The 22,375-nt window shown below is 35.2% G+C and overlaps 1 protein-coding gene and 1 long non-coding RNA gene across 2 annotated transcripts; both read left to right on the plus strand.

Moving 5' to 3' along the window:
- The first annotated feature begins 2,224 nt into the window (after positions 1-2,224).
- LOC125192476 lies at positions 2,225-3,186 on the plus strand. The gene is made up of 3 exons (XR_007171406.1): positions 2,225-2,447; positions 2,709-2,861; positions 2,999-3,186. It is a non-coding gene; the product is annotated as an uncharacterized LOC125192476 (long non-coding RNA).
- A 10,206-nt stretch (positions 3,187-13,392) lies between these two features.
- On the plus strand, positions 13,393-20,471 carry LOC125194163 (26S proteasome non-ATPase regulatory subunit 1 homolog A-like). Its single transcript, XM_048092230.1, has 13 exons — positions 13,393-13,711; positions 14,482-14,545; positions 15,484-15,589; positions 15,769-15,880; positions 15,967-16,135; positions 16,460-16,935; positions 17,052-17,187; positions 17,269-17,514; positions 17,597-17,817; positions 17,910-18,168; positions 18,294-18,526; positions 18,602-19,091; positions 19,803-20,471. Exons 1-13 carry the CDS (start codon positions 13,515-13,517, stop codon positions 20,127-20,129), a joined length of 3,036 nt encoding a protein of 1,011 aa, XP_047948187.1. The 5' UTR covers positions 13,393-13,514; the 3' UTR covers positions 20,130-20,471.
- Positions 20,472-22,375: the final 1,904 nt, after the last annotated feature.

Genomic DNA, 22,375 nt, shown 5'->3' on the forward strand with positions numbered 1-22,375 from the left:
TTATTTTTTTGTTTATTTGGCATTGTTGAAAATTACTATGAATATGAGCTATGGATTTTTGTGTTTGTCGTGTTAAAGGGTGGCCCAAGAAACTAAGGGGTTCTGGACAACAAAGAAAGTGATTTGATATGATTTGAATAAATGTAACCGTCCAAGATTCGAATTATTGATGCTTTTTATGTGACAAAACATCACATAAGCTAATTCCTAGGTGTTTCAACTATGTGCGATATGATGAATTCGCCTTTTTCTAATTCCAATGTTAATATTGATACCACTTTAGGACAATCACCGAAAATAAATTGGACAAAACTTTATACTACAAAAAGTTTCAATTGCTTTTATTTTGGATTATAATTATAATTTGTTATATTGACCTCCCTCCGTCCCAAAAAGTGCAATAGAAGAGATTATTCTTTCCATTTTAATTTATCTCATTAAAAATATCATAATTTTATTTTTAAAATAAGTTCTCTTTCATATTAATATAGTATTTTCTTTCTCAACTTAACTCACAAAATAAAATCTCTTAAAATATTGTGTCATCCCATCCCACAAATATGACATTTGGTGTGAGACAATGAGAGTATGAAGAATGATTTTAAGGGTGAGGTGCAAGTAAAAATATGTGGCATTCAATAATACTCAAAGTTTTAACAAAACTAGTACCACACTTCTACAATACATGACCTTTTTATTTTATAAAATATACTAAGCAATATCATCACACGCAATCTAAATTCATAAATTTATAGGAATACTATAATTATATTATAAAAAAATAAAATAACTTTTAAAATAAAAAATGTACACAAATAATCTTGGGACTAATCTTAATGCAAATAGAGCAAAAAGAGAAAAGCTAAGTAGTAAAAATTACACAAATGATCTTGGGCCTAATCTTAGTTCTCCATCACATAGTCACATAGACGGGAGGCGCGCGACGCCTGAGCCACTCGGTCCCTCTGTCGGCCTTCCTTCGCCTGGCTTTCGGTCTTGACTCCGAGCACCATCTTCACATCCGAGATCCTTTCCATCCTTGACTTTTCTTCCTCCGTGCAGCTTCGAACACCATCCGTGATCGCATCAATATACTTATTATCGACTACAACTAAATATATATAGTAAAACTCTTGATCAAATCCATTCTAGTGAAAATGGTGAAGTAGCCATCCTATCATTTTTATCATGGCCAACATAGAAACCTTCTGGTCTAACTACATAGTTGTATGTGTGAAAATCTCCAACCCATTCAGAATTAAATACAAGAAATCCATGTTTCTTTACACCCCATCGGAATTCACAATAGTATAGGTTTTTCTCAAACAATTTGGTTCGGAGATGCCAATTGACATGTTGGCCGGAATAGAGGGTTTGATTTCCGAAATCATGTTTAGATCTGCAGTGGGTGACCAATGGACTTGTTTCATTCGGCAGATTGCTAGAAATATAAATTTCGTGACGCTTGAAGGCGCCAAAAATATTATAAGCATCACTCTCACTCATTCTCATCATAACCAAACTCACCATTAGCATAAACAATTTTATGCTTAAATTATCCATCTGTTAGTTTATTATGATGCATCCAAATATTATTTTGAACTAATTTATAAACCTGCAGATGTATGAATTTTGGTAGCGTTGGATGTGTGGAATAAGATTTTACGGAATGATGTCCTAAATCTAGAGACTATATTTGAGTTATTGACTACATTAGATTTACGGAATCTTATGTAGATTTTGGTCAAAATTCTGGTTTTATTTAGAGAATTTTTGAAATTTTAATGATTATGATGTGAGTAATAGTTATTTTATTAATTATTATTGTTATTGAGCTTCAGTTTCACCATTATATATAATACTAGCGTCAGAGGTAATAGCGTAATAGGTATGTATGTGGCGTAAAATTGCAAATATAGATAACACAAAATATAGTTCTGTACTTCTCTGTATAACCCCAATCACATTGCTATAATCCAAAGTTTTAATTAATGTAATAGGGGTTGACTGGTTGTATCTATACAATATATAAAAGTGAAAAGTTGTAAAAATTTACAAGATTGTCATTTAATTTAAAAAATTATATTAAATTAAATATAAATAATTTAAAGGTCATTAAATGTGTGATTAAGTGGAGTGGGTGGGGTGGGAAGTTTTACGTGAGATTAAGTGGAGTGAGTGAGAGGTTTTATTATGTCATTTAATAATATTGAGAAATTGCAGCAACATTGGCGTCGCTCAAATTGTCGCGGCATCTTGGTCGAACAACCATGGCGCGCCGGCTCCCACCCCAGCGATTACGGCTGTTGACGCACCCGCGGCCGCCGCGGTGCTGCGAATGGGGTCCTTCATGCTAAGGATCCGTGCTGTGAAGGCGAAAACAGCCAGATTGACGATTCGCCTAAGCATAAATATAAATTCAGATGGCAGCGTTGCGATTCATGCTGGTATGTTTGTACTGATTCAGATTTATTCTTCCTATTTGTTTTCTGAGCTTGATTAGGTGTATATGCGAATATATGATGCTGGATTTCTATGTATTTATAATAAAGTTGTTATCTAATTATAGCATCTTAGGTGCACGGTTTGTGATTTTCCCGGATCTGAAACTCGGATTTGTGCGTTCATGGTCAATTTATATTCTTTTATTTTTTTCCCTTGCTAATTGATGGTTTTGTTCACTTATTAGTAAGTTTCTGAATGTGCAGCTTTAGGATAACTCACAAGCGATTTCTCTATTCTTCTAATTAATGTGGATTTACTGATCCGTTCATGTGATTGTTACTGATGCAATCACTACTCCAGTAGTTATTACATCTGCATACTTCTTCAAGAAGACTGCTGATCTCATTGACTCAAAGGTATACGGGGTGAATTGTTCGATTATGTACTTTCATGGGTCTCATCTTATGCTTTGCTCTACGGATGATCGTTTTAATACATATTGGTTATTGATTTTGTGCATTGCAAATTGATTTTGTTCCTTATTTTATTGTAGTTTTAGGTGAGGCGGACGGCTTTAAAGATGACAAACGAGTTATTTTACACACAAGTTCCGTTGAAGAGTGATGAATTGTGAAGAATTGAAGGTTTTAGTTATTTAATTCTTTATTGTGATAGATTTTTATCTTCCTACTCCATGATTTAATGTTTAAACATTATATTATGTGATTTATTTCAAATTTATTTTCTTCAATGTTGATCCGTATATATTTTTGATTCTCATATAACTAAAATTGTTACTAATGTTGTTCATTGTTAATATTAATCTGTGCATAGCACAAGCATGATACTAGTTTGAATAATGTTGTAACCGCAACGTAACTAATTAATGAACTCGATTTGTTTTTATACAATATTATACATTTTTCAAAATTATAATATCATCACATGCTATTTTTGGACGTTCCACTTTAGGCGTCCCAATTGAAATATTTCATAAATGGTCATAGGCTTCACATTCCATTAATTTTTTGTCCACTTACATTTTATTATAAAACTAATACGTCTTTTTTCACCAACTTTTCTTTACATTTCTTAAAACACGTGTCGAACTCAAATGAGACTCCTAGAGTGAGACATGGGGGAGTATTAATAGTTAATACAGTCAATGAAATATTAAATTATTAGTTATAATGGAACTCAATAAGTTGTAAATAAAATGATACTCCACCCATTCCCTCATAGTAGTGCTGGGAAAAAATATCAAAATACTGAAATGCCGACCTTATCGTACCAAAAATATACCGACTAAATTTTCGGTATCCCGTGATTTTTCGTACGGTATGATACCTTACCGAGTAACGGTGTAAATTTTCATATAACTAATACTCTTTATGTCCCACTTTAGGAATCCCGGTTGAATATTTGGTGTCCCACTTTAGGAGTCCCGGTTGTAATATTCTATAAATGGTAATAGGCCCCAAGTTCCACTAACATTTTTCCACTCACATTTTATTATAAAACTAATAGTATATTGTTAGGACCCACATTCCAATATCTATTATCACCCACTTTCCTTTGCATTTCTTAAAACTCGTGTCGAACTCAAATGAGACTCCTAAAGTGGGACAGAGGGAGTATAAAAAGTAGGACTCACATTCCACTATCTTTTTTTACCAACTTTCCTTAACATTTCTTAAAACTAGTGCCGAACTCAAATGAGACTCCTAAAGTGTGACGTGAGGTAGTATTGATAGTAAAATAGTCAATGAAATATTAACTTATTAATTATAATGGAACTCAGTAAGTTGTAAATAAAATGGTACTCTATCCATTCCCTCATAGTTAAGACTGGGAAAAGTACCGAAATACCGACCTTATCGTATCAAAAAAATACCGGCCGAGTTTTTGGTGTACCGTGATTTTTGGTACGGTATGATACCTATCTTTCGGTAAGGTAACAGTATGAATTTTCATATACCGCGGTATAACATTGCATACCAAAATTCGGTATATACCGTAAAATATAAATATATATAATATATTTTATATAATTTAAAATTATACTCTAAAATCTATTATAAATATAAATATAATTATGAATAAAATATATTTAATATATTTTTTAAATTATAAAATATAAATAATACTTTCTTTGATATTGTAAGTAAGGGATGCCACAAAACTATGGTATACCGAACTTCGGTACGATATACCAAAAATGAAGTACGGTATCAGTATGAAAATTCACTTTACCGAAGTTCGGTATACCGAAAATTTTGGTAAGGTAAATATATGATTTTTTAGCATACCAAATTTACGGTAAGGTATACGGTATGGTTGTTTCGATAAGGTATACCATACCTACCCACCCCTACTCATAGTTGAGTCATTTTTCCATTTCGTAAAGTTCCTTCATAGTTGAGTCAAGTCTATATATGGTAACACTTTTTCTCACTCTTACTTACTCTCTCTTACTTTATTTTCTCTACTTTATTCACTTTCTACTCTATTCTCTCTACTTTTTTTCTCTCTTACTTTATTCTCTCTACTTTATTCACTCTCTACTCTATTCTCTCTACTTTTTTTCTCTCTTACTTTTTTATCTATTTATTTATACTCCCTCTATCCCATTGAAAATGACTCACTTTCCTTTTTAGTTTGTCCAACCAAGATGACTCATTCCTAAAAATGGAAACGTCTTTCTCTCTTTTTTATTTCCTTTCTTACTTAACTCTCTTCACTTCACGCATAAAATAAAGTTGCATAAATTCATATGCCGTCCAAGAAAGGGTCATCTTTCTTGGGACGACTAGAGTACAAAGATGTCCAACAAAAAGTTTTGGAATTCGAAAATTATTCACTAGACTCTTGGATAATGGACAACTGCCACGTATAAGAAATTATTCAGAAAACAAAATAGTTAATTCCGCTCATAACTCATAATGCATGCAAAACTCTCACCTTTGTACACACACACTCTCTCTCTATATATATATAAAAGATTCATTTTCACAGCTCAAAACACACCTCTTTCTCATGGCGCAAAATCATTCTCTCACTAGCTTCTCCACCAATGCCACGCCTCCTGCGGTCGCGGTCACCGCAGATCCCCTGCTCTCGCGGTCGTCGTCGCCGCGCCTCCTCCTGCACTCACGCCTCTTGCTCGCGGTCGCCGACATCGCGTCTCCTCCTGCACTCGAGTCTCCTGCGTGTTAAAGCAAGTAATAAATCAACCGCCCACCATTTATTATATTGGAGTTCCCAGAACACATTTATTGTTGTAGAGTCTCAATCCTCATTTATAGTTGTATTTGAAGAGTCCCAAATATCAATATAAATACTAAGGTGATGAGCACTACAATAACACACAAGAAATACAAAAGCAAAGGCATTTTACCGGTATGTTCTCTATCACTAATCTCTCCTCTCTCTATTACCATCTTAAGACTGTGTTGTCGTCGTCGCCGAGCCTCTGATTCGATTACAAATCTGTATCACTCATCTGGTTCTGAAATGAGGTCCTCTTCTGCTTGGAACAAGTCCAGAAAAACACAAAAGGGAGGAACAAGTGAGAGCAGCATGAGTTGAAGTGAGTAGATCATTTTGGTAAAGTAAGTAGATCCTTTCAATATTTTGGTGAAGTGTATTTCGTTTGTTTTTAAGAATGTGAGTAGTATTTTGTTAATCTGAAATCATAGAATGTCTGGTAGTTGAATGTCTATCTCGCTGAATGTATGGATCCAAAATCATAGAATGTCTGAAATTATAGAATGTTTAGTAATTGAATGTTCATCTCATTAAATGTATGGAACTGATATCATTGAATTTTTAATATGATTTGAGTATCTGTTTGTTGAATTGAGTGGATTATTCTCCTGTTATTGTTATTGAGAAGGAAAAGGAAAATTAATTTAATAGAAAAATGCAAGTAAAAAATATTGGGAATGGAAGACTTGTTTAATTTCTCAACATCAACTTGAACAAAGTGGACTATTCCGGTGCCAGACTATTAAATTATTAAGGATGAATCAAACTTCCTTTTCTACTTAGATGTGCCACGGCCGGTGGTTTCTGCCAGCTTTATGAAGTAGTCGTCTACACCTTGACTTGCTTAGATATCTCGATGTAGTAACTCTGCACGGTGTTGCAATCCTTTGGGAGGACGACGGATTGGAAGAATATGATCTACCACAAAACTACGGTATACCAAACTTCGGTATGATGTACCAAAAATGAAGTACGGTATCGGTATGGAAATTCACCATAACGAAGTTCGGTATACCGAAAATTTTGGTAAGGTAAATGTATGATTTTTTAGCATACCGGATTTACGGTAAGGTATACGATATGGTGGTTTCGATAAGGTATACCGTACCTACCCAACCCTACTCATAGTTGAGTCATTTTTTCATTTTGGGAAGTTCCTTCATAGTTGAGTCAAGTCTATATATGGTAACACTTTTTCTCACTCTTACTTTATTCGTTTTCTACTCTATTATCTCTACTTTTTTTCTCTCTCTTACATTTTATCTATTTATTTAACACACTAAATCGTGCCGAAAAATTGTCTCAACTACTTCCTCTATTCCAGTTAAGATAACTCATTTCGTTTTTCGCACATGTTTTCATAATAAATAGTTAAAGCGGAGGGAAAGTAAAGTAAGAGAGAGAATAGTGTGGAAGAATGCCACGTGTAAGAAATTATTCAGAAAACAAAATAGTTAATTCCTCTCTTAACTCATAATGCTTGCAAAACTCTTACCTTTGTACACACACATACTCTCTTTCTATATATATATATAAAAGACTCATTTTCACAGCTCAAAACACACCTCTTCTTCGTGGCGCAAAATCATTCTCTCTCCAGCCTCACCGCTCTACTGATGCCACGCCTCCTGCGGTCGCGATAGTCGTCGTCGCGCCTCCTCCTGCACTCGCGGTCACCGACACCGCGCCTCCTCTTGCACTCGAGCTTCATGAGTGTTAAAGCAAGTAATAAATCAGCCACCCACCATTTATTGTATTGGAGTTCCTAGAACACATTTATTGTTGTAGAGTCTTAATCCTGGTTGTATTTGAAGAGTCTCAAATATCAATATAAATACTAAGGTGATGAGCACTACAATAACAAACAAGAAATACAAATCATAAGCATTTTACTGGTATGTTCTCTATCACTAATCTCTCATCTCTCTATCACTATCTTAAGACTGCGTTGTGGTCGCCGTCGCTGTGCCTCCTCCTGCGCTTGCCGTCGCCGAGCCTCTGATTCGATTACGGATCTGTATCATTCATTTGATTCTGAAATGAGGTCCTCTTCCACTTGGAACAAGTCCAGAAAAACTCAAAAGGGAGGAACAAGTGAGAGCAGCAGGAGTTGAAGTGAGTAGATCATTTTGGTAAAGTAAGTAGATCCTTTCAATATTTTGGTGAAGTGTATTTCATTTGTTTTTAAGAATGTGAGTAGTATTTTGTTAATCTGAAATCATAGAATGTCTGGTAGTTGAATGTCTATCTCGTTGAATGTATTGATCCGAAATCATAGAATGTCTGAAATCATAGAATTCTAGTCTAGTAGTTGAATGTCTATCTCATTAAATGTATGGAACTGATATCATCAAATTTTTAATATGATTGTTGAATTGAGTTGTTTGTTCTCCTGTTACAGTTATTGAGAAGGAAAATAAAAATTAATTTAATAGAAAAATGCAAGTAAAAGTCCTGGGAAAAGAGTACGTTTAATTTCTCTACATCAACTTGAACAAAGAGGGGTATTCTGGTGCCAGGCTATTAAATTATTAAGGATGAATTAAACTTTCTTTTTCTACTTGGATGTGCCATTGGGGAAGCGGCCGGTGGTTTCTGCCAGCTTTATGAAGTAGTCATCTACACCTTGACTTGCTTGGATGTCTCGATGTAGTATTTTTACACGCCGTTGCAGTCCTTTGGGAGGACGACGGATTGGAAGAACGGGATCAGTTTTTTTTTAATCAAAGCCACCCAGTGTGGGTAGGGGTTTAGGAAGACCCCCAACCGGTGAATAGAACCAAAATATATTGTTCCAAAACATGATCCAAGCCGAAAAGTGACTAGGATCCAAAAGAAGAACAAGAACAAATATACTAGAGGTCCAACAAGTCAGGTATCTCCATGCTATCAAAACTAAACTAGAACTATAATGGACAAGTGTAAAAGTGAAATGACCAATGTAAAAGTGGTTGACTGGTTATATTTCAATAATGTTGCAACACAACGTAGCTAATTAATGAACTCGGTTTTTTATTATTTAGTAATATTATACTTCCTCCGTCCCTCTGTAGCTGAGTCGTATTTCCTTTTGGGTTGTCCCACTGTAGTTGAGTTGTTTCCTTTTTTGGCAAAAAAACAACAACATTTCTTCTCTCTTACTTTATTCTCTATTCATCTTTCTACCTTTTCCTTTCATGTTTTATTATTCATTTACTTAACTCACTTAATACAACTTTTCTTAAATCTCATACCGAAAAAAACGCATCTACTACAAAGGGGCGAAGGAAGTACATTTTTAAAATTTTAATATCATCACATGTCATTTTACAATTGAAAATCCTTAGAAGAGTCGTATTAATATGACAACTCACGTTATTGTAACACAATATCACCATTTTAGACTGTAGATCTGAAGAATGTGTGATTCTCAAATTGCCATGTGACAACCCATTTTAGTTAAATTGGAACATAAAAAACACTGAAGGGGAAAGTCGGCACTCTCTATTTTTAGTTTGTTACCATATTGCAGTGTTACTATATGCATATTAGGGCTTGTCTGGTACGCTTGAAACACTCCGAAACACCCTTCTCCTCACTTTGTTTCCGGCGTTTGGTAGCAACTCCACTTTCCGAGCGACCCGGTATACTCCAAGCGGGTTTCCCACCTACATCTACAACTATCAGCATTTGTGTGTCAACTCCACCAGGGTGTGGAGGTGGTATAAGTGCCGGCCTTTTCCGGATTTGGCTGTAAACGTAGCACTTGTTCGAAATTGCCCTCCCAAATCTTCAAAATCTTACCGTTGGAGGTTCAATTTTTCGTCGATCGGCTGACCAAATTCCGGGTAAACTCCGCTTCAATTCTCCATTTTTTTTTAATTGTCAATTTCAGAGGGGTTTATGGATCGATTTTCGGCATTTTATGGGTTGCTGTTCGATTCTTGTTTCGTATTGTGGTTTACAAACTCCGATTTCGTCGTCTCGTGCTGTGATTGAGTTGGGTGACTTGGTGGAAATAATTTTGTGAAAATTTTGCTTTGTTTGAGATGGTTGTCCTGCTAACTTGAGTCGTGATTTTTGTGCAAATTTGAAATTGGTGGCAATCTGGTGAAGATGCTGAATTATTTGTGGGACAATTTCTACCCGGTAGGGGCATCTGCTTAAATATGAGTTTCGGTTCGATTCTGAACTCTGTTTCTATGAACATTGATGTTTGTGGTCTTTGATTTTCATTTGTGAATAGAGTAATGCTTCCATACTGTTCAGTTCACATTATGTACACACACTACCTTCCCAATTATGCATCAAGAAACTACCATCTTGCTTCAGCTCTCATTTTTTGTTGTAGTTGGAATGTAGCTTACTTTGCAGCTTGATGCTAGCTGTTGTCTTCTATCTAATAATGCTTCCCGTTAGATGTTTCCATTTTTTACAGAATGACCGACGCCAGGCAAAAAAAGCGTAACGAGAGAGGCGATGATGGGAGTGGATCCGGTTGAAGCTGAGCTAGACGAGAGAGGCGATGATGGCGCTGCTGAGGCCACATACATGGAGGTAGAACCAGCTGCAGAAGTCCAATTCGTGGACACAATCGAAGCTTCACCCGGTTGGAATCAGAAGCGTGTAGATTTGGCGAACTACATGTGGGAGAACCAATAGTGGTTATTTCCCGAAGCTGCTGTTTGGCGGGACGCCGTTTAGGATCCGTTGGAAGCTATGTTCTTTGTGATCTAACCCCCCTGTTTGTACTGTCGTTTTGTCATATGTTGTGGCTGTTTTTGATGTGTAAGGAATGACGATGTTCAGCGTGACTAATTTTGATTTGCTGCTACTTGGAGTGTGTTGTGTTTGAGTTTCATATTTTAATGATTAAGCGCGAGTCATTCGGATTTGTCAATACTATATGAAGACCAACTCCTATTTCATTGTTTTTTGCATGTACAATTGAAAGATAATTTAATGATATAGCATATAACATGGATAAGAACCATGTTGTAAAACATGAGATACTCGACGGGATCAAATACTATGTGATAGATTAACACTTTAGGTATTTTACATTTTCAATAAATTGATGATGATTAATTGGAGGGATGATTAATTGGAGGGAGGAGGGGATATCTTAATTTGAAAATGACGAGGGTATTTTAGTCATGGGCTTTTGCGTTTCAGGCCTACACCATTTAAACCAAACAATGGAAATGGAGTTAACACTTTGCATGGGTTGAACCAAACAGCCCAAGTTTATACCCATTAAGTCATGAAAGCCCACTAACCATACATCCTTGTTAATTATATACAACCCTACCAGACGAGCCCTTATAGTGTTACTCTATGAATATTGCAGTGTTACGCGCCTACAACATTCGTAATAGTTTTTTAGCTTACTAGATTGTAGTGTTAGTTTATGAATATTGTAGTGTTACCATGTAGTATTTGCAATTTACATATTACTTTATTGTATTTGATTTAATTTTTTTTGGAATTGACTAAAATACTCACGCTTGCAATATTCAACACATAAAACTGCAATTCGAACTCTATTTCATCAATTCAATCCTAGGCGCCATCTTTAAGGGCTATGATTAGTGTTATGGTGTCACTCTAAATATGGTGTCACCCTAATGCTCCCCTCCTTAGATATCTTTATAAATCTTTAAAATTTAAAATTTTATACTCCCTTCATCCCTAAAAGGTATGGACTATTTCTTTTTTTTTTGTCCGTCCCCTAAGAGTATGAAAATTCCAATTTTGACAAATCTCTTCTCTCTAATGAGGTGAGACTCATTCTCCACCAACAATACTTAAAAAACTTTATCTATTTCTCTCTCTTACTTTATCAATAATGCATTAAAACTCGTGTTGAACTCAAAGTTCGTACTCTCTGGGAACGGAGAGAGTATATTTCTTTAAAAAATAATTCAGTTAATAAAAAAATATAATTTGTATATATGTATAATTTCATACAGTAAGTCCTCTTAGGATTTCCATAAAATTATAAATTATAAATTTATCTATAAAGTTACAGACTTTAGCTAGGATTTTCTGATATTTTTCAAATTAATTTAAAATTCAAATACAATTAAAAGTTTAGTGTTTTAATGAATTTTCTCATTACCGAGCAATATCAATAGAATTAAACTATTTTATGTAGTCCTAACGTGTCAACCGGGCAACACCACATGTTAAGAACAAAACAACATACTGTATATGAATTTTAGATAAAAGCTCTAATTAAAAATTTATCATAATTAATAATTATATATCAATCAAAATTTGATCATAATATAATTATATGTCGTGTAATTAAAGACAAATAATCCAAATATATACACATATGGACACTAAAGATAAAATAGCTCTACGCAAAAAGGCGTAACTCTTTTTCAAGAAAATGATAACTATAGTTTCTAGGTTTATTATTTATGATTTCAATATATTGGGCATATGATTATGATGTTACCAATTGAGCGAGGTACGATATCATGGCCTAATCCACCATTTTTTTATTAGAGACTCAAACACGAGCATTAAGAATATACTATACAGGAAGAACATTAATTTATTGTGTCGTATTTTATAGTCTTTAAAAAACTCTTGTAATTTGAATTGGTTCAGAGAGATTTTTATATGAATAATGCTCTCATAAACCAAGTTTTTTGTACAGTGTTGGAGGCGAACACTATTCAACAATCAACTCTATACATCGATGTTACGTAATTGACAAATAAAAAGTTATTATTAAATTTAAAAAAAATCAATTAAGGAATTTTAAAAGAAAAAAAATTATAACTATACCATGAATCAATCAAATTCAGTAAAGAAATAGAAATAAGTTAAATTTGTTCGCTTTAGCACTATATAAAAGTAAATATAAGCAGTAAAAGAAAATAGATGAAAATATAAAAGAGGTATTTTAGAATACCTTCACTTTCTTCTCTTTCTCTCTCCTCATACCAGCAATCGAACCCCCAACCTAGAGGTTACTCAATGCCTCACCAACTAGGCTAGGAACGGCCGGTGTTAATGTGCTTGCTACTTATAATATGTATTGATCATAATATACCATATAAAGGTGGGAAATTTTCTGCGATGCTCACAGATGAGACCACGATACTTTACGCAGAGAGAATTAATACAGACAAGATTTTTTGCTAAGAAGAATTTGGTGACGTTTAATTTTATTTTCGCTTGAATAGTTGGGCGTTATTGATTTTAACACAAAAATTTGAGTGATTATTTGTTAGTTTAGTCCACTATGCGAGGATTTCGTGCTAGTTTATATGCTACGAAAATTTAGGAGATAGTACTATATATTGATTTGTTTTAAGTAAAAAAGAAAAGATATTTGACTATATTAATATAAATTGTAAAAAAGTTAAATGTATTCCTGATAATTTACTTTTTAAAAAATTAAAAAAATATTATCTTTTTCAAAATAATAGAATGGAAAGTGTGAAATATTTTGAGGGATATCAATTAAAAAATTAATTTTGAAGGCCACAACTAGGTGTCTGATTAAATTTCAAATATAAATATTGTGTATGTAATGAATATTCAATCCACTAGGAAAATCGGAATAATTAATTAAAGATATTAGTAAAAGAAATCAAATCTAATTGTTACGCTATAAATCCGATAGGTACTTTGCCCATCCCTCAAGAAACCACTATAAAAACATCAAATAAATAAAACTTGAAAGCAAATCAAATTTTTTAGGCGCAGACTGAACTTCTTCTTCTCATAATCCTTCTACAATTCAGTATAAACCCTAACCTCAAATCTCATTAGATCGAAAGCCTACATTTTTGGGTTATAGAATGGCTGAATCGGCATCAGCATCGGCATCGGCATCGGCATCGGCATCGGCATCGGCGGCGACGTTGGTGAGTTCGGCGGGCGCGCTTCTGGCTATGCTGAATGAGTCTCACCCGGCTCTCAAGTTCCACGCACTCTCCCATCTCAACACCTTTGTCGACTACTTCTGGCCTGAAATCTCCACTGCTGTCCCGATTATGTAAGCCTTCTTTTAGTCAGTTTTTTATTTAATTAGTTTAATTATGAACTGGAATTTCGTGCATTACTATGACTGGGGCTCATGTTGTCAAATTGTGGATTCTTGGTGTTGTTTCTATTGAGGGAATGGTGGAGTTTGTGGTTCAATTGGATTGAAGTGGGGTAGCATTGTGGTTATTTACGGAAATTTGAGTTCTTTAGTGTTGATGCCACCAAGTGGTGAGAAAATTGGGGTTGTTCTTGTTTGTTAGTAGCTATTGTTTTAGAGCATAATCAGGTGAACAAAGCTAAGAGCTTGGTATTGTTTGGACTATGGCATTCAGTTTTAGATTATTGAATGTTTGTATTATACGTTTCTGCTTCTTGTGTTTCATCATGATTATTATGTAGGATATGTTGTTTGGGCATTTTTCACTAGACGCTGCATGAATTATGCATATAAGTTGGGTGAACTACTTTGTTAGTTCTGGAAAACTTTATACCGTTGGTTGAGTTATAGCTTAAAGTTATCAGCTTGCCCTTTCTGACTTGTTAATGCATTGATTGTGCTCTCCAGTTCTTTTTGGCTATTTGTGCTCTCTGCAATATTAACTTTCCATATTGTGATTTCATGTGATATCTCTCTTGATTTTGATGACTGCTACATGGTAATGAGCTTTTTATAGTATATGTTACCAACCTTTCTATGAGCAATTTCTCTCATATTGAGTCATTTTTAAACTGTTTTTTTTTCACGGTAATTAAATCCTCTCCTTTTGCTTTTGGTTGCAGAGAAAGTTTGTACGAAGATGAAGGGTTTGAACACAGACAGCTAGCTGCCTTGTTGGTTTCAAAGGTTGAATTTTCTTCTTCTGCATGCATATTTTAGTTGGCTCATGGCTGTGTAGTTGGTTGGTCCATCAGCATATCCGTGTCATGTAATTTTTCCAGTATTCTGCAGACGAGTCATGAAATATTCTCTTGGATATCTAATTTCTTAAAAACTATAAGTATCGTGCTTTTAAATGAAAATAGATTTGTCTCACATGCCTTTTCTCTTTCTTTGTAAAATTGTCTTAGTTTTAGTCATTGATTTGTAATTCATTGTCTCATATTGAGTACAGAGACAAAAATATGTCATGTAAACGTTGGTTGAATCAACTAAAAAAGTTGCAGTTTTTACTCAGAAGTTTGGGGAAAAACTCATATAAGGACATAATCACTGGTGATACCAGTAGGAATATTGATCCATATCCACATCAGGTTCACATAGGATATGCTGTATTAGATTCACATAAAGTTTATTATATTATGGAATAAGTAGTTGTAAAACAGATTCATGGGTCAGTTATGCTTGTGAGAGATAAGAGTGAGAGCCTGTGTTCTAACTCTTGTGATTTTGGATTACGGAAGTGTTGCTATTGTTAAGTAAGATTATTTAGTATAACAGAACTCTTATGTATTCTTTTTGGGTTATAAAGAAATTTACATTACAAGACATATCTTGCTATCTGGATATAAGTATATTCCAAGTATCATAAAGAATGCTGCAACTGCTGCTGCTAGGTCCTGAAGAAGTTGCATGAAAGGGCACCATGCTATCATATTTCCTTTGCTTACTTTATACTTTGTGAAGAAGGGAAGCATAAGATCTAATTTTTTATAGTATCTATTCATAAATCATAATTATGCATATATCTGGTATCAACTATATGAAAAGTATTTAGCTTCTTTCAGACTTAGTTTATTTCACGTTGTCTTTCTCTTGCAAATTATTGTGCGTTCTATCATTAGGTTTTCTATTATTTGGGTGAGCTCAATGATTCATTGTCCTATGCTCTGGGAGCTGGCTCTCTTTTTGATGTATCTGAGGACACAGATTACGTTCATACTCTACTCGGTGAGAATTCTTACCACCCCTTTGAATTTTTTTTTCACACTACTTTCTCTTTTCATTAAGATGATGTGGCCACTTGTTATCATTTTTCTCTAATAAGTAGTGCTGATGTCCTACTCATATGGATGTCCTTTAATGCTTTATTGTTTATAATAGTTATGCTCTATTATTGTCTCACTCAGCTAAAGCAATAGACGAATATGCAAATCTGAAGACAAAAGCAGCTGAGACAAATGATGAATCTATACTGATTGACCATAGGATGGAAGCTATTGTTGAGAGAATGCTGGATAAGTATGTGTAATAACCTTGTTGTTGGAAAACCTAATTATGTGGTATCCTGACATATATTCCTGTTGTCTATTCTCAATGTTTTACAGATGTACTGCAGATGGAAAATATCAACAAACCATAGGGATGGCAATTGAATGTAGAAGACTGGATAAGCTTGAGGAAGCAGTTATAAGTAGTGACAATGTTCATTCGACAATTAATTATTGCATAGATATCTGTCATTCCTTTGTGAACAGGCGAGAGTATAGGCGTGAGGTAACCTCCTTTAGCATATTTCGTAAAATATTCTGTAGGCCCGTTCATTTTGGTAGAAATTTAGCCTTCTCGTTTTGAACAACCCTATTTTCTAAATTAGTGTGGTATTAGTACATGCTTTGCCTTTCTTGTGCTATTTCTGTTATATACAGAGACTGGAGTAGACCTTGATTTCTAAGGTGTCTGAACAAAATTTGTTACTTTTACTAGGTCTCTAAATTACAATGAGACGATAATTTATTTCAGATTGAAATTATTGAATTTCATTCTGATCCATATTTGAGATTTTTCTGAATGCATGTATTCTTACATGTGGCTCTACAGATACTCCGCCTTCTGGTCAAAATATATCAGCAGTTGCCATCTCCTGATTATTTGAGCATTTGTCAGCGCCTAATGTTTCTAGATGAGCCGAGCGGTGTTGCAAGCATATTTGAAGCACTCATAAGATCAGAAAATGTTGATGATGCACTACTGGCATTTCAAATTGCATTTGATCTTGTGGAGAATGAGCATCAAGCTTTCCTTTTGAAGGTGAGAGATCTGCTTCCGGCTCCCAAGTCACAGCCTTCAGAGCCTACTCAGTTGTCTGAGTCAGCTCAGCCAGATTCTACACAAACTGAAATTGCTGTCACATCTGAGGATGTTCACATAACAGAGGCAAATCAAGCAGATGAAAGCATAACATCTACTGATCCACGTGAAGCAGTTTATGCGGCGAGGCTGACAAAACTAAGAGGAATTCTGGATGGAGAGACTTCCATACAGTTGACCCTGCAATTCTTACACAGCCATAACAAGTGAGGCTATTATTTTCATCTTTATAATCTTATATCAAGTCCGAACATATTCAGTCCACATAATTTGTTAGTAAAATTTAAGAGGCCTGATGGATTTTATTTTCCCATCTTTACAGATCAGATCTCCTCATTCTCAAAACAATAAAGCAGTCTGTTGAGATGAGAAATAGTGTCTGCCATAGTGCAACTATACATGCTAATGCTATTATGCATGCTGGAACAACTGTTGACACATTTCTGAGAGAAAATCTGGTAAGTACATAAGCATTTTCACCAGATTCTGTTCCGTCTGTTTTGGTGTTAATTTCAACCATTATGTATATAAATTGTCAGGACTGGCTGAGTAGGGCCACAAATTGGGCAAAATTCAGTGCAACTGCAGGACTTGGCGTTATCCATCGGGGCCATCTACAGCAAGGAAGATCCCTCATGGCACCTTACTTGCCACAAGGTGGCAGTGGTGGTGGCAGTCCATACTCGGAAGGTGGAGCATTATATGCTCTTGGTCTAATTCATGCAAACCATGGGGAAGGCATTAAACCCTTTCTGCAGGAAAGCCTAAGGAGCTCTAATGTTGAGGTCCAGCCATTCCTTAAAACCTGTTTTTCCTCCTTTCCCCTCGAGCAATGACTGTAACTTAATGATATGATAAATGGCACAGGTCATTCAGCATGGTGCCTGCCTGGGTCTTGGTTTGGCTGCATTGGGCACTGCTGATGAGGACGTCTTTGATGAAATAAAAAATGTGTTGTATACTGACAGTGCTGTTGCTGGTGAGGCTGCTGGGATTAGTATGGGTCTACTGATGGTTGGAACAGCTAGTGAGAAGGCTGCTGAAATGCTTGCATATGCACATGAAACCCAACATGAAAAGATTATAAGGTGACTTGAGTCATTAGTCTGAGTTTTAGGGACTCTTTAACCACATTTTTATCTCGCTTTTATATTTATATTTGACTGTGACGTGATAACAGGGGTTTAGCCTTAGGAATAGCACTTACAGTCTATGGAAGAGAGGAAGAAGCTGATACACTCATTGAGCAAATGACAAGGGATCAAGACCCTATACTGCGTTATGGTGGCATGTATGCCTTAGCCTTGGCGTACAGAGGAACATCAAATAATAAGGCCATTCGTCAGTTGCTGCATTTTGCTGTGTCAGATGTAAGCGATGATGTCAGACGGACTGCTGTTCTTGCCCTTGGATTTGTGCTGTACTCTGATCCTGAACAGGTTGTGTATTTGGTTTTCCTTTTATACCCTTTTGGTCCTTGGATGCTGTCTATTGATGGACTCTGAGATTTTTGAGAAGTCAACTTGCATTTATTTGAAATTGTATTAACTTTTTTTATATTCAGTGCCCTCGCATTGTCTCTCTGTTATCGGAGTCCTACAATCCACATGTGCGTTATGGTGCTGCACTAGCAGTTGGGATTTCTTGTGCGGGCACTGGACTTAGTGAGGCCATATCATTGCTAGAGCCATTAACCTTGGATGTTGTCGACTTTGTCCGTCAAGGTGCTCTAATTGCAATGGCAATGGTGATGGTTCAGATCAGTGAAGCTAGTGACTCTCGTGTTGGTGCTTTCAGGTGTTGTATCTGAATTTTATGTTCACCTTGTCTATGGTTTATATTTCTCATCTCTCTCTGTTGCTAAATACTTAGGCGACAATTGGAAAAGATAATCCAAGATAAGCATGAAGATACGATAAGCAAGATGGGTGCTATATTAGCTTCGGGGATTTTAGATGCTGGGGGACGGAATGTGACCATCAAGTTACTTTCAAAAACAAAACATGATAAAATCACTGCAGTAGTAGGCCTTGCTGTTTTCAGTCAATTCTGGTACTGGTATCCACTCATCTACTTCATCAGTTTGGCATTCTCACCAACTGCTTTAATTGGTTTGAACTATGACCTGAAAATACCCAAGTTTGATTTCCTATCACATGCGAAGCCGTCATTGTTTGAATACCCTAAGCCTACTACTGTCCCTACCACTGCTTCAACTGTTAAACTGCCCACTGCAATTTTATCAACATCAGTAAGAGCCAAAACCAGGGCTAGTAAGAAAGAAGCTGAGAAGCAGGCCGAGAAGGCAGAAACAAGTGCGGAAAAGGGTAAATCAAGCGACAAGGATGGAGATTCTATGCAGGTAAATGTTTTGTATGATGCCATTGTTTATAATTTTGATACTTTTCTTGTTAGAGTAAAAAGGTGAGACGGCTAACAAACAGTAAGAAGTAAGAACCGAAGATATAATATATATATATATATATATATATATAATCTTGAACAAAACAAATGATAATCCTCTTACGAGGTCACATCTCTAACAAGTCCCTATGCTAATATACCGTCCTTATGCTAAACTTAAGGTTATTCCTTGCTCTCAAACCTATAGGGACTCTCAACTTACTTAGTAGCTCGTCTGATTAATTACTTAGTAGCCCAAAGTCGCATAGAGCAATAGATTCTTCTGTCAACTAAGGATGATTTGGGTCAGAAAGTACTTGGTACTATGATCACTAGAGGAACAATACCTAATCCTGAGGATGCTCCTGAATCATTTTGACTGCTTGTTTGAGACTTATAGACTCCCAGCTTTCCAACTCTTGATCCATATCATCTCTATCTCTTGCCATGGGATATAAATATTGTAATCATGATCCTTCACTTTGTTTATGATTTATTTGCTTCCCTTTTCTGGGTCTTTCATGAAGCATATCTTTGAGGGTGGATATTACATCTCTTGATCCTAAGTTGCTAATTTACAACGACATTTCAATATTTCAGTGCTTTTGCTGACCGGTAGGTTTTAATTGAATATTTGCTCAACTCGGATTCTCTTTGCTTCCTTTGTCAGGTAGATAGTAACACAGAGAAGAAGACGGAACCTGAGCCGTCGTTTGAAATTTTAACCAATCCTGCAAGGGTGGTTCGTCCACAAGAGAAATTCATCAAATTTCTTCAAGACAGCAGATACGTGCCAGTTAAGACAGCACCTTCAGGATTTGTGCTATTCAAAGATCTACGTCCGAATGAGCCTGAAGAATTATCTCTCACTGAGTCTCCCTCGTCAGCGACCTCTAATGCTACTGGCGGATCAGTCCCTGGACAGCAGGGATCGGCCACAGCAATGGCTGTCGATGAAGAGCCTGCACCTCCACAACCCTTTGAATACAGCTCGTAAACCTTTAGCATTGGAGGTAACGTTCTGTGTTTACGTTTTGATGGAGAAAGTTGATGGGTTCTAGCCGGTCAGCAGGTGTTCAAGCAAGTGGCGTCTGCTGCAGAATCTTGAAGTCGTAGCCAATGTCGATTGCTGCTGATGTTTCCAACTCTTTCTCTGTCATGCTTTTCTTCTTCCATTTTATTATTTGTGGTTTTCAATAAGGATTATGTACACTAATGGAGGGCCAAAACCAGGACTCTAGAAGCTGCGCTGTCTAAGTAGCGATGTCCAATTTATTCTTTTCCATCTTGTAGTCCTTATTTAAGTTGAAAATTAGGGTGTGAATTATTCTTTCTCTGATTCTTGCTGTTATGATTATTAATGCCAAAATTATAGTGCATCTATCTTAGTTAATCTCTAATTATTGAGATGCGCATGCCCCAACCACACTCATGTGAAGACACAATTATTTTAATTAATTAATTTAATTCATTGAATTGAATTGAAGCGTAGTATAATTAGAAATTTCGATATTCTAATTAGAATCCCAATTCATTTCTACTAATCCTTAATAATTGGTATTTAATATGCTAATTAACATATTTTTTTTTTCGGACGTCCGCATAAAAATCTTTGCACGCACTTTGTCTTGGTCCATCTACAATCATGTTTTTAAAATTCATACCTCTCTCAACCCATACACACCTCTCCTCATACATCTCCCATTAATTTTATATTTACATTTTTAATCACTGTTTAATTTATAAAATTGAATAACAGAATAAATAACAAAATCATTCATTAAAAATCATAAAAAATTTATTAAGTGAAAATGTGTTGGTATTTATAGAGTTTGAAATTTACAAATACAAAAAATTGCTTAATTAAATTTCGTAAAAATTACTATTAACTATACACCAAAAGTATATACTAATATAGATTTCTATTTTTTAATAAGAAAATAATTTTCAATTAAAAAGATAAAAACAAATTCTTTATAATAAAAATTCGAATTTATATAAAAAAATTATTGGAATGTGAGATTGCTTCCGCAATGAGTGGCACGCTCCGTCCCGCGCCTCCAGGCTCCAGCCCCACTCGGTGCCATCTCCCGTATCCATCACTCCGCCTGACGCCCCCTACAACGGGCGCGCATCACCCTGAACACCTCTCAATAGCGCAGCGCCCACTCATTACCGTTGCTCTAATGAACAACACGCACAATCCATCATTCATTTCCTTAACTATTCCCTAATGAACAACACACACAATCCATCATTCATTTCCTTAACTATGGATCCTACATTTTTATATTATATTCACTACTCTACTATTTAAATTTATTTAGTACGAAATTTAAGTAAATTATATTTTCAAGGAATTAAATACGAGATTCTTTAAAAATAAAATATTCACCTGAAATTTTAATTTTTATAATAAATATTCACATAGTTGAGTTTTGAACCCACAGCTTTTTGGTATTTACTACTCCACTAGACAAAATATTAATTTTGTATTAATATTCACCAAATTATATAGAAAGCAACAAAAACTCTCTTAATTACATACTCCATAAAATACAACTCCATGAAACATACACATTGGTACTACTATCATTTACTCCATTTTAACAAATAATTATGTTTAGTCAAATAATTCTGTATGTGTGAGTGTGCTCTAAATTAAGATTTGATTTTATACATATAGGTAGGGGAGCTTAGAAGCAAATTCAAGATCCAAACCAATCTCCATTTTCAAGATTCAAAGTTCAAAAAAAAGAGTTTAGATCTCTCGAGCGTTGGTCAATTACAGCAGTCATGAAAAAGAAGGTGGTGGTGCTAACCTGTGATATGCATTAATTAAATAGTGAAAAAAGTGTAGCATGATAATCTTTTGTGTGAGGTGGAAATTAATCCACAGGCTCCTCTCTCCCACCTCATGACTCACACACACACATATATATATGCATATTATAAAGTTAAAATACAGCTGCTTCAGACAACAAAATCTGTCCATTTTCTCTCAGATAAGTATGTATCTTCATTCATCACGATTAGATTAATAATTTGTCTCTAACTTTCTGTACAAAATCTACTCTTGAATTTTCTCAGGGATGGTATAGCAATAGTGTTGTTTCATCATGTTGTGTCTTTATTTCTTTTGTATGTAACAAGCAAGAAATTAGTGATCCATTCCATAGATAGAATTCAATCAAATCAAAGTATACCTTTGACATGTAGAAATTCTCCCTATATAATGGGACG

Source organism: Salvia hispanica, chromosome 6, assembly GCF_023119035.1.
Source record: "Salvia hispanica cultivar TCC Black 2014 chromosome 6, UniMelb_Shisp_WGS_1.0, whole genome shotgun sequence".
NCBI classification, from domain to species: Eukaryota; Viridiplantae; Streptophyta; class Magnoliopsida; order Lamiales; family Lamiaceae; genus Salvia; species Salvia hispanica.